Source organism: Bufo bufo, chromosome 5 (assembly GCF_905171765.1).
Source record: "Bufo bufo chromosome 5, aBufBuf1.1, whole genome shotgun sequence".
Lineage (NCBI taxonomy): Eukaryota > Metazoa > Chordata > Amphibia > Anura > Bufonidae > Bufo > Bufo bufo.
In genome coordinates, this window is record NC_053393.1 from 263,913,634 (window position 1) to 263,926,000 (window position 12,367).

Here is a 12,367-nt window from a genome sequence, read left to right on the forward strand (position 1 = left end):
GAGTAATAATTTCTGCCACTATTTATGTTGGTTGGAATGTTTCTCTCCTGGATATGGTGGATATCTGATGTATACTAGATGGCAGGGTTAGTTGATGGCAGGTTAGTTTAGTGTTCATAGGACTGTGGGACAGACACGAGGCAGCACTCAGTGTTCTGCGTATCCTGATGGGAGCGGCGTCTCCTATAGGCACAGTGGTTGGCAGGGGATGTTGTTCCAGGAACATACATCATATTGTTGGCAGGGAATTTTTCGAATGTAGAACTAGTCTCTTCGAACGTTGGCAGGGATTTCTCAAGTGGGAATTAGTCTCATTTGACGGTTTATTGAGTTAAAGGATAACTCTGGATTTATGTGAAACAAGGAAACAAGGTACCCGGAATATATATAAGGAAAAGGAATACATATGAAAAAAGGAAAAAACAGTGAGGGAAACGCATACATCTGAATGCAGATGTTGGTTTCTAACTCACTAGGATTGTCTGTGGAGTGAATTGTTTATAGAACATAACTGTACAGTTAAAACTTGGAAAGTGACATTGATTACTGCAGTCTATTAAGTTCGTAAATGGTGTTGCCCATATTAGATATTTTACACGTGTTATAAGAATATTGTGCTAGTGGAAAATCTGATTGTGCTGGCTTAATTGATTCTCAACATAACAGTACTAATACAATTACTTCCTGCTATTTAATTGCTGCTATTTCTACCTCACTGTTTGCTGCTTGAATATATATATATAGAGTTCATTGTCGATTTCATTACACATTATGGGTAACGGCGTGGGAAAGGATCTGGATGGTGAGCCAGAGACCAGACCCACACCGTTACATTTTGTATCAGGCACCTGTGGGATTAGTGTAACTGATCCGTTTTGGGTAAATATCTGTGACCGCAGTCAGCAACTGTGTATTACGCAGATCAGCGATGTAGGTCCTCGCAATGAAGGGGACTGGGAGGAGGTTAAAAAAATGGTGGGGCTTCACCCGAAATATAACTATCCCGTCGGTGCCTGGGATGAAGATTATATGAAAACATGTTTTAAGAAATGGGAGAAGGCATTAAAAGAGTACAGAAAGAGATTTCCACCAACCCATCACATATACTTAAAACAGGATAGGGGGACAATGAGTAAAAGGGAAGAAGTTCCATGGTCAGAAATTCTGCCCTCCTTGCCAGAAAATCCACCGGCATATGACGTGACGGTATTAGAACCACAAAAGGCAACACTCCCAGCTGTCTCTACAGAGGACATGTTACAAGACCCTTATGATAAGGTCCCCTGTCCAAAACAAGCAACCGCACCAGAATTATTATTATTTTCTGGTGAGAATCAAAGGAGAACCGGACTGTACCCGGATTTGGGGGATAGAGATTCCCTTTTGAGTACTGCAGTTATAGTGGCAGCAGCACTTATGGAACAAGCAGATGTGACTCCACAAGTCAAACAGGCTCAGGAAAAAAGAAATGAATATAGAGAGAGCATGGACATTTATGTACATGATCTGATTCAACTGAGGGATAAACTTAAGACAGACATAGTCTACATTAAACAACTTCCCCTTCATGATGTCTTTCCCGTCATATATAATCACGAGGACCCAGATGATACTGACCTTCCTAGTGAGCAACAGATGGATGAATTAAAGGGCATTTTGGGAGGGGAGTGTGGCAGAACCAGAGCTGTGACTAACAAAAAAAAACAGCTGCTGACCGAGATAGAAAAACTAAGACAGGAGTACTGGAGGGTGAAGAAGGACTGGGAAACCAGGGCTCAGGAAGAACACGGTAGGAGAACAGGAATTGAGACACAGATAGAGGCGGACAGTTTGGAACATGGAATTCCCCTGGCAACCTCCAGCCCTATAATACCTGGAGTAATACAACCCCTGACAGATGAATTTTCCAAACTCACTCTAACACCTGAGGAAGGGGATAAGAAAGGTACACAACTGCGGCTTCCCATGATTACTGTGGGTAGCACTGAAGTCCATATCCCTCTATTAATGAATGAACTGAAAGATATGTGCCCCAATCCAAAAAAGGACCCTAGAGCAGCAGCTATGTTTCTGCAGAAGTATACCGCAGGGAGCCATTTAACTATGGAGGATATTCAGATAATACTATCAGCCATAGACCCAGACACTGGCTCCCAAATCGATCCAGAAAAGATAATGAGGGCATCAGAAAAAGAAGTTAGGGATGGAGGAGAGACAGATGGCCCCAAGGTTTGGAAGAAGTTTTGGGATAAGATAGGAGTAGAATGGATGAAAAGATACAAAGGGGATTCAGGCTTACACACAATGCTAAATACAAAACAAGAGCCGAAAGAGGATTTTTATAGTTTCTGTAAGAGACTGTTGGACCTCTACAGTAGTACAGGAATGAATTCACCTGAATTGTTCAAGACTACATGTATGACAAATGGGGACCCTAAGACAACACAGCTAATAAAATTAGTGAATAACGAATGGCTTACTCAATCAGTGACAGAATTTATGGATGACATAGCAAAACGCTCGGCCTCTGGTGTTTTCAATCAAAAGGGAGGAGTATTTCCATTGTTAATGCAGCAGGACATACAACAGGAGTCTATATTGTCAGGTGGGAAAAGCAATTACATGATGATGTCAGGTTTCTCCCGGGGAAGGAATAATAGACGAGGTCTGAGAAGCAGGGGCCAGGCAGATTACCTGGGAAGAGTAGAAAGAAATCAGAGACAGGGCTGTTTCATTTGTGGGAGTCTAGGTCACTGGAGGCGGGAATGTCCAAAGGTGAGAGATGAAGATAGGAGAGGATACAGAGGGAGAGGCGCCTCTGACTACCGAGGGGGGCCCAGACAACAGGAAAGACAGCAAGATATGACAAGAAGACAACCCCAGGGAGATCTTATTAACATACACTGGCCAGCACAGGATGGGGGGAGTAGACAACCCAATTTGCAATCAGACTTACAGAGGTGGTCTGAGCATGAACAGTACCCGTCCCGACGGGGGAACAATTACTATTAGGGGTGCCCAGAACGAGTCCCATCCTTCATTATGCATTTTGTTCCAACTGATTGGCAAGTCTTACCACAAGTAATACTGCAAATTGATGGTATTAAAGTTAATTTGTTACTTGACACCGGAGCAACGACTTCAAGTGTAAACAAAATAGACTTCATTAATGATAAATGCACCGAAGGAAGTTCTAATGGGACGACAGTGATACATAAGGTGACAGCACCGCTCCCGGTTTGTACTCTTACGGGGGAACTAGTGACGCACATGTCTTTTGCAGTCCTACTAGAATGCCCCGTTTGCCTATTAGGAAGGGATTTAATGGCAGCATTACAGATTTCATTAGTCTTTGACAAAAAGGGAAGACTGACAGCAACCTCAATGAAATGCGACCTGACAAACCCAAAGAGACGTGACATGAATGGGTTCCTTTTAAGCATACCAATGTCCCTAGAAAATCATCCAATCTGGGCAAAATGTAAAGACTCAGTAGGAACGATTAACTGTGAGCCCTACTGGCCCTGTTTGAAGGAGGGGGTTATGCCAACCTTTCAGAAACAATACCCATTGAGTGAGGAAAAGTTAGAGGGTATAAAGCCACAAATTGAGAAATACTTGCAGAAGGGAATTCTTAGGAAAATTGTCAGTCCCTGGAATACCCCGATAAATCCTGTAAAAAAGGCTAATGGCACATGGAGGCTGATACAGGATCTGAGGAAGGTAAATAAGGCAATTATCCCACTTCCCCCCTTGGTGGCAGATCTTACAGCTGTGTTTGGGGCCATTCCTGCGGGATCCAGATACTACACTGTAGTTGACCTCAGTAATGCGTTCTTTTCCATACCAGTGGCTTGGGATGCACAAAATCTTTTTGCTTTTCAGTGGGCTGATGATGGTCAGGTGTCTTGGACCCGTCTCCCACAAGGTTTTGGGGATAGCCCAGCAGCCTTTTCTATTGTATTAAAGGCTACATTGGAAGATTGGGAACCAAAGAGGGGATCCACCTTAATACAGTACACAGACGACCTTTTACTCTCCAATTCGGAATTAGAAGCCTGCGAAATAGATTCACGGAGTTTATTAGACCACTTGGCAAGCAAAGGACACCTGGCCTCGAAGAAGAAAATCCAATGTGCAAGTACCCAGGTAGAGTATCTGGGGTGCATAATAGAGGCAGGAGAGAGAAAGATCTCACCCGCTAGAGTCAAGGCAGTAACCTCCCTAAGCAGGCCGAGGCACAAAGCTACAATGCTGTCCTTTCTAGGGTCAATAGTGTATTGTAGGCAGTGGATTCCCGATTGCTCCCATTGGGATTCAATCCTAAGAAAAACTACACTCACAGAAGCACCAAAGGTAGTGGAGTGGACAGAGGACAGAGTAGAAGCCTTTGAGAGATTGATTCGGTCCCTGACCCAAGCCCCAGCCTTGGCCCTGGCAGATTATGGAAAGCCATTCCAATTATACTGCGTGGTATCGGGAGAAACCTATGCAGCGGTTTTGACACAGACACATGGGGGGAGAAACAGGCCAGTTTCATACCTATCGAGAAAATTACCTCCTGTAGTTCTTGGAATGCCTCACTGTCTCCAAGCATTAGCAGCCGCGGCTATGTCAGTAAAGGATGCTACTAAGATAGTCCATGGAAATATAATGGAACTTTTCACCACTCATACAGTCTTGTCCCTCCTTCAAAACATGACCACACAACACATGACAGCTCAGAGACTGTCCGGATATGAGACCATATTACTCAGTACGGCAAACCTGTTGATAAAGACATGTCCAGACACCTCACCAGTGATAAGATTTTTGCATACACTTTTGAGACTTAAGCGTGAAGGTTCTGACGAACAAGTAGACCCAATACCTGAACACAGATGTGATGAAATAATCTTGTCATGCGCAACACCTAGGGAAGATTTAAAGGACACACCACAGACTGACAGTATAGATGTTTTTGTGGATGGATCATGCACGAGACCAGATGACAGGACATACCAAACAGGTTACGCAGTGGTCATGCTCCCGAATCAAGTGATAGAAGCTGAACCAATTGTCACAACTTCGGCACAACAAGCTGAGCTGGTAGCGCTCACAAGAGCCTGTGAAATATTCGCAGGACACAAAGTGAATATTTATACTGACAGTAGCTATGCATTTGGAACAGTGCATGATTATGCATTAATATGGAAAAATAGGGGGTATATCTCAGCAGACGGGAAGAAGGTAGCGAATCAGAAATACATAGATCACTTGCTACATGCAATTCAATTGCCAGAAGCTATAAGTGTGATAAAAGTGAAAGGACACTCTGCAAAAGGAGATTATCAAGCTATGGGAAACAACCTAGCAGACAGAGCAGCAAAAATGGCAGCCAAGAGAGACACGAGAAGGGAAAATAAGTTATTATTCATGACAGACTTTGAAAGTGAAAACTGGGTGTCAGTAGTATATCAACTTCAGAAACAGTCTACCAGTGAGGACATCAAGTACTGGAAATCTCAGGGACTGCAGACGACAGGTACAGGTATGTGGACAAAAGATCGGATATTGGGGGTTCCTACTGCATCAGCACCGCTCCTAATATCTTATCTTCATGGTCCTGGACATTTAGGAAAACAGTACATATCAGAACATTACAAGTCACTGTTCTGTACACACCAATTGCAGGGATTGATAGACGATCTGGTCGACTCATGCATGACTTGTGCACAGAATAATGTTCAAGGAAAAGCACACGGAAGACATGGGAATCTACCACCCCCTACAGGCCCTCTGCAAGATTTGCAGATGGATTATACACACATGCCAAAGCAACCCGGGAATATAAGATATCTGCTTGTAATAGTCTGTAGGTTCTCCGGATGGTGTGTAGCCATACCTACTTCAGGAGAAACAGCTGGTGTGACAGCTAGGGCATTGATAAATCAATGGATTTCACTGTATGGACTCCCTCGGGTAATTCATTCAGATCAGGGACCTGCTTTCCAGTCCAAACTAATACAAGAACTGACGAAGATTCTGGGTTTCCAGTGGAAGCTCAATATAGCCTACCACCCTCAAAGTGCAGGAGTAGTAGAAAGAATGAACAGAACCATTAAGGATAGGTTAAAAAAGGCTACTTCAGGAACATTGAAAGATTGGCTGAAATTTCTACCCGCCATTCTCTACCAAATAAGAATGACACCAAATAAACAAACAGGGTTGTCACCTTATGAAGTGTTATTCGGTCGACCCCCTAATACCCGTGAGGAACCGGATACTGACAGTAACATTTTTGCCTTGCAGGAACAGTACGTGAAACACTTGGTAGGTATACTTTCAGAAAATTATGATAAGGTTGCTGTCACCTTTCCTCCTCTTTCCACAGACCCAACTCATTCATTTTTGCCCGGAGACAAAGTTCTGGTGAAACAACTAGCTGCCCGCCACAAGACTGGTCCAATATACCAAGGTCCATTTGAGGTTCTAAGAGTTGCTCGAACGGCTGTCCTTACTGACCAGAGTCCACAGTGGGTACACGCCAGCCGGCTCAAGAAGACACCAGAAGGAGTCCTCAGGAAATTCCCCGGACAAACATGAGTCTTTCGGACAAGATGCCTACAAAGGAAATGGCTTTGATCATACCCCCAAGCCTGCAAAGTAGATATGAGCGATGGCTAAGAGGCTATCCAAAACCACTTTGTCCAAAGGATCCAAAGACTATGCAGGACTTGTATGAGGAAGAATTTATGTTCAGGGAGTATACCAATGAACTAGAAACTGAGGACTTGAAAGATCAAAACTTTCCTGAACCGTTTAGTAAGCAGTTGATTCAGAGAATGAAACTGTCAGATGGTGGGAGACAATGGATAAACCCTTTCTTCTTCCGAAGGGTACTGACATGGGGTGACAGGAGCAGGGTTGTCAAGGAAAAACCCCCTAAAAGAAAACTCCCCAGGCCACCCCAGTCTCCTTGTTCCACAACATCTTTTTCTGAAGAAACAGAGGAAAAAGAAACTCATACTGTTGATATGGACACTGAAGCAAAAACAAGTCGCAGGATCGGGACTACTAAGTGTCCATTATCCCTGTTGTACTGTTTGGCAATTATATGTACCCTCGCAATTCTCTATAGTGTAGTAGTGTCAACTGTGAAAGCAGTTATGACACACACACCGATACAAGTGAATGGAACCTTACATGAGAGAACAAAAAGATCTGCATCTATATTTAATAGGCCCAATTACAAAAAAGAGAAAATCACCTGTTGTACTAAAGGAGGAAATAAATTGTCACAATCAATGTTAGATAGAGTTATAGGTTGGCATGAGCAGAAGAAGGAAGGGGTATGTAAACTAGACGCTATAATCCTAATTATCAGGGCGTCCCCAAAGAATACCTCCCTATGTCTATCACCCAATCCAATTGACAAAGCCACTAGGAGGAAAATACAGGAATTAAAGGGACAAGGAACTCAGAAGAGAAGTCTCCTCTCTGAGACAACCTTCAAAATAGATATAATAGACACACCATCTTTCCCAAAAGATAACATAGAACCATTAAACTGGCCAGACCCAAGTAATGTGCCACATCATTTCCTGCTAATGCATGAATTTGGTAAACAACAGTCAGAGGGAAAAGGAGACTGTTGGGTTTGTTCACACATGCATTCAGGGGAGCACGTTTATCCAATGCTAGCAAAACCTATGCGCCTTCCTTCCCTGATCGACCTAACAGATCTAGAGACAGTACAAATCACAACAACTAACAAACCATTCTTGATACAAGGGTATTCCGAGTCTCCAAACTTTTGTTTTTTAAATGGTCATTATTATTCTAGGGATATTAAATATTTTGCTAATGCTAGGTTCTGTGCAAATACAGACGTTAACTTCACACTGTTGGACATAGAAAGCTATATTACAAATCAAACAGTAGACATAAAAGGGCTCAATACAGTTGCCATTGCCGATGCTGATGAAAGAATAGAAAGAATGTTTCAGTACAATCTTACAGAATGTCCATCTTATAAGCCCCAGGTCAATCAAGGCCCATTAACTTCTTGGTTGAGGCAAGTAAACAAAACGGACATTAAGTATGGAAGCACTGACCCTATTAACATAGTTCAATGGATGTGTTTAATGGGGCTAAGAAGTGGGCAGAATACCTTCAGTGATATTCCAGCACCTCGTCTGCCAAAGGGCTGGATACTGTGTTGTGGGTTATGGTGCCATACTACAATCCCTTTTCCTAAAGATCCTAGTTCAAAAGGTTGGTGCACTATGGTCCAACTCTTCCCATACATGAGTGCACAATCAGGAAAAGAAGTACGGATGGGACCAGCCCATGGGGTGCTCATTTTCCATAACACACACAGAAAAAAGAGGGCACTGACGAGCACATGGGAGAAGTTTTACATGAGCATCCTAGGCCCGTCGGGAACTGCAATGGCCCTAGTAAGATTAGATGCCTTCCAGGAATTAGTCGAGAGATGGGTTAATATCACCACAAAAGACCTAGGGATGATAAATGAAGAAATGAGAAAAATAAGGATGGAACAGGAAGTGATTAGGCAGAGACAAGAGAGACTGATGATGGCAGTCACTGGACTGTGTGATCAAACAGAAAACAAACAAATCTGTTGCATTTATTTCTCTAACTTCACCAAAGACACAAAGGACATTGAGGTACCAGATTACTATGATATAATCAACAGTCATCAAGAGGAAAGGGAGAGATTACAAGGGGAATTACATAATATGCCAGGGTCATGGAACCCTTTTGACTCGATAGGAGATTGGACAGGAAGTATCTTTTCCGGAATTTTCAACTTCTTCAGAAAGGCAGGCGTTGTTATTTTGATGACTTTGGTATTTCTACTCCTTATATATTGTCTAATAAAGTTCACAATATGGGGAATGGGAAAAACCTCTCAATTGATAAAGCGTAAGAAACCACCAGAAGATTCAGGTGAATATGTCACCCTTAAAAAGGGAAGTACTCTGAGAAAGATACCGAAAAATGGTGTGTGGTATAAGGAGTGATCATATGGAATGGGAATTCCATATGATCAAAGAGGGGATTGTAAGGAAACTATGTCTGTATCCACACACGTTCACATATATATATAAATTCAGCCTTATATGCTTGTATTAAGTATACAGAGTTCTTCTTTAAAGGAAATATTTTATACTCTTATGACAACAAGGTCTAGTAACACAAGCTCTCAGGAAATGGCTGTCTGAAGCTCAAAACCGCATGGCTAAAAAGAGATATGCATGCTTTAGCAAAAGAAGGCCACATTTGTAATAAAGGTACCTGAAGAGAGAATTGCCGAATGCATGGCTTTATAGCTGCAGAAACATATATATGCATATATACCTTTTACACATATATCTAACATGTGCATTAGACATATATTTTACATTTACTGCAATACGGGTTATATATATATAAGCATCTTGTATATTGACGTTCACCTGTGGTTTAGATAAGTGAAGGACGTTTTATCAGGTAAATGTTGGTACAAAATGAACAAAGATAATTCCGCGAAATATTTGAACAAAGCTAAAATCAACAAAGATTGTGGTTAGATATCTGAATTCTAAGAATTATAAATGCGTCACATATGTACCTTGTTTCTAGGAAATTATCATGACTTTGAGATTGAGGTGAGATTGATAAATTCGTTACCTGATTGGATTAAGCTTAGGGGAGGTATATGGTAATCTTGTGGTTTGTATCTATAAATTGTCTACGATGTCAAAATAAAGGAGCAACCATTTTAAACCTATCAACGTGTATTGGTCTTTAGTGGTTGTCCGGCCGGAGGTTCACCCATAGACAAACCAGGGGCCCGTTCAGTCACATGTGTTGAATTCCTCCGAGATCCATGCCTCATTCAGTTTTAGAAATGTGAGGTAGTCCACACTGTTGTGAGCTAGGCGAGTGCGCTTATCGGTCACGATCCCCCCAGGACACTGGACAAGGGGGCAAGCCAACAGCTCCATGGAAAATTGTGACAGCTCTGGCCACAGGTCAAGCCTGCACACCCAGTAGTCCAGGGGTTCATCGCTTTTCAGAGCGTCCACATCGGCCGTTAACCCGATGTAGTCGGACACCTGTCGGTCTAGGGGTTCCCTGAGGCTGGATCCATAGGACGGCTGTCGATGGGTTGCTTGCAAGAATGATCTCATATCCAAAGTGACCAACACATCTTCAAAACACCCTCTTCTTCCATGCGCTGTTGGATTCATACACGCAACTGTTTCTTTGTGAGTGGGTTTTCCTCTGCCAGCTTCCGCAAAAACAGAATGCAGAATTTCTCGAAGCAAGCCCTGGAAGTGCTGCATTCTGACAGCCCTCTGTGATGGTGGTAACATTTCCGCCATTTTGTGTTTGTACCGGGGGTCTAAATACGTTGCCACCCAGTACTGGTCCTTGTCCTTGATGTTTTTTATACGGGGGTGCCTCTTCAAACACTGGAGCATGAAGGCCCCCATTTGCACTAAACTGGAAGCAGTGGAGTGGCCTGGCTCCTGCTCATCATCCAGGATAATGTCGTCCTCGTTCTCCTCCCCCAATCCACGGACAACACCAGGGATCCCAGCAACATTTAAAGCATGCTCTTCTTGCTCCTCCTCCGCCCTGGCACCATCCTCCTTTGACTCTCCTCTTCAGACTCTTGTTGTTGACTTGTCTCAGATGGAGTAGCCCCTCCCTGGGAATTCATTCAGCATTGCGACTTCCTCATCTTCCTGCTCCTGGAAGGCTTGATCAATGACATAACGCAATGCATGCTCCCGAAAGAAGGCGTAAGGTACGATGTCACTGATGGCGCCCTGGCTGCGACTGACCAGTTTAGTGATCTCATCAAATGGCCGCAGAAAATAGCATGCTTTGCGCATGAGCAGCCACTGGCGTGGTGAAAAAAAAAACAAGCTCCCCAGAACCTGTCCTGCCACAGAGTTCGTACAGGTAGTCATTAACTGCACGTTTCTGCTGGAGCAGCCTATCAAGCATATACAAGGTGGAGTTCCAACGCGTGGGGCAGTCACAAATCAGACGTCTGGCGGGCAGGTGGTTTCGCCGCTGAATGTCAGCAAGGCGAGCCATGGCCGTGTAAGATCTTCTGGACCGCAGGGTATTTGGCAACGAATTGCTGCAAGACTAAGTTCAGGAAGTGTGCCATGCACGACACGTGTCATTTTGCCCCGTTTCAGCATGCTCAGCAGATTGGCACTATTGTCGCACACCACTTTACCAACTGTCAAATTGAGCAGGGTTAGCCACTAATCTGCCTGTGACCGCAATGCAGAAAGGAGTGCAAGACCGATGTGGGTCTTGGCTTCCAGGCACAGCAGACGCAGCATGGCAAGGTCTCACCCGGCAAGTCAAATAGGTTCTGATGATCTTGGGGGGTGCAGGGGAAGAGACGGTAGCAGCTGTGGCAATGTGAACATTGAGGTGTTGTTTCCCCAGGTTCCAGTCTGGGACTTGAGGCATGCTCATGTCCAGGGATCCTATTTAATCCTGCTACTGGATCTTGGGTGTGTCTCACTCTGGAGTGTCTTGTGCAGCAGAGGCCTGGGAAGTTTCATGCCTCACTCTGACAATGTACGGAGGTCGGCCAGGATAGCAGCATGAGTTTAGTATTTGTTTGTATTTAGTATTTGGAGCCGTGCTGGATCCGCCTCTCATCAGGTTCACTGGGTGGGGTCATTAGTTTAAATAGCACTCCAGTCCAGTGCTCTGAGCGGATTATAGGTATTATTGTGGTCTTGGAAGCAAGGAAGGAAGGTTGTCTGTTCCAGCTCAGAAAGATAAGTGTGATTGTCACGACCGCTATCCCAGCAGCAGTCGTATCGCACCAGACGGAGGGGCAGGGGGACCCTTATCTACTGATGGGAAATAGAATGGCCACCCCTGACTAACCCTAAGCTGGCACCTGTCTGCCCTGATACCCTAGACGGGGTGTGAACCCTTGCGGCGAGCAGGATGCATAAACCCTCAGTCGCCCTAACAAGACTGGACTGGGGAAAGGCTGATGGGAGCGCTGGTCACCATCACTCACGTCTAGGAAAACAACAGGGGAAGACAGCAACAAACAAACAACAGCAGAGATAGACTTATCCAGTCACGAGCAGAGAAGGCGATCCCAAACACGACAGTCCACGCCGGACAAGAGCTCCACAGCAACACCATCAAACGATCTCCTTCCAAGGTCAGAGTAGCACTGGAAGTAAGGACTATATCTGGCAATGACTGCAAGTGAAAGTGAAACTAATATAGTAGCTGGGAGTGGCAGACAGGACTCACCTGAGAAGGATGCCTACAAACTCCCAGTCAGGACAAAAAGGTTCACAAGGCAAAACCCAGATGA

General features: G+C 44.1%; 1 protein-coding gene across 1 annotated transcript; it reads left to right on the plus strand.

Annotated features, from left to right (window-relative positions):
- Positions 1-91: 91 nt before the first annotated feature.
- Positions 92-6,168, plus strand: LOC121000997. The gene is made up of 2 exons (XM_040431852.1): positions 92-1,772; positions 5,282-6,168. The coding sequence occupies exons 1-2, from the start codon at positions 772-774 to the stop codon at positions 5,403-5,405; spliced, it is 1,125 nt and encodes a 374-aa protein (XP_040287786.1). The 5' UTR covers positions 92-771; the 3' UTR covers positions 5,406-6,168.
- The last annotated feature ends 6,199 nt before the right edge of the window (positions 6,169-12,367 follow it).

Coding starts and splice junctions, on each gene's coding strand:
- LOC121000997 (XM_040431852.1), top strand. CDS start 772: ATGGGTAACGGCGTGGGAAAGGATCTGGATGGTGAGCCAGAGACCAGA. Junction 1,773..5,281: donor AAGAAGGACTGGGAAACCAG/GGCTCAGGAAGA, acceptor TTCAATTGCCAG/AAGCTATAAGTGTGATAAAA.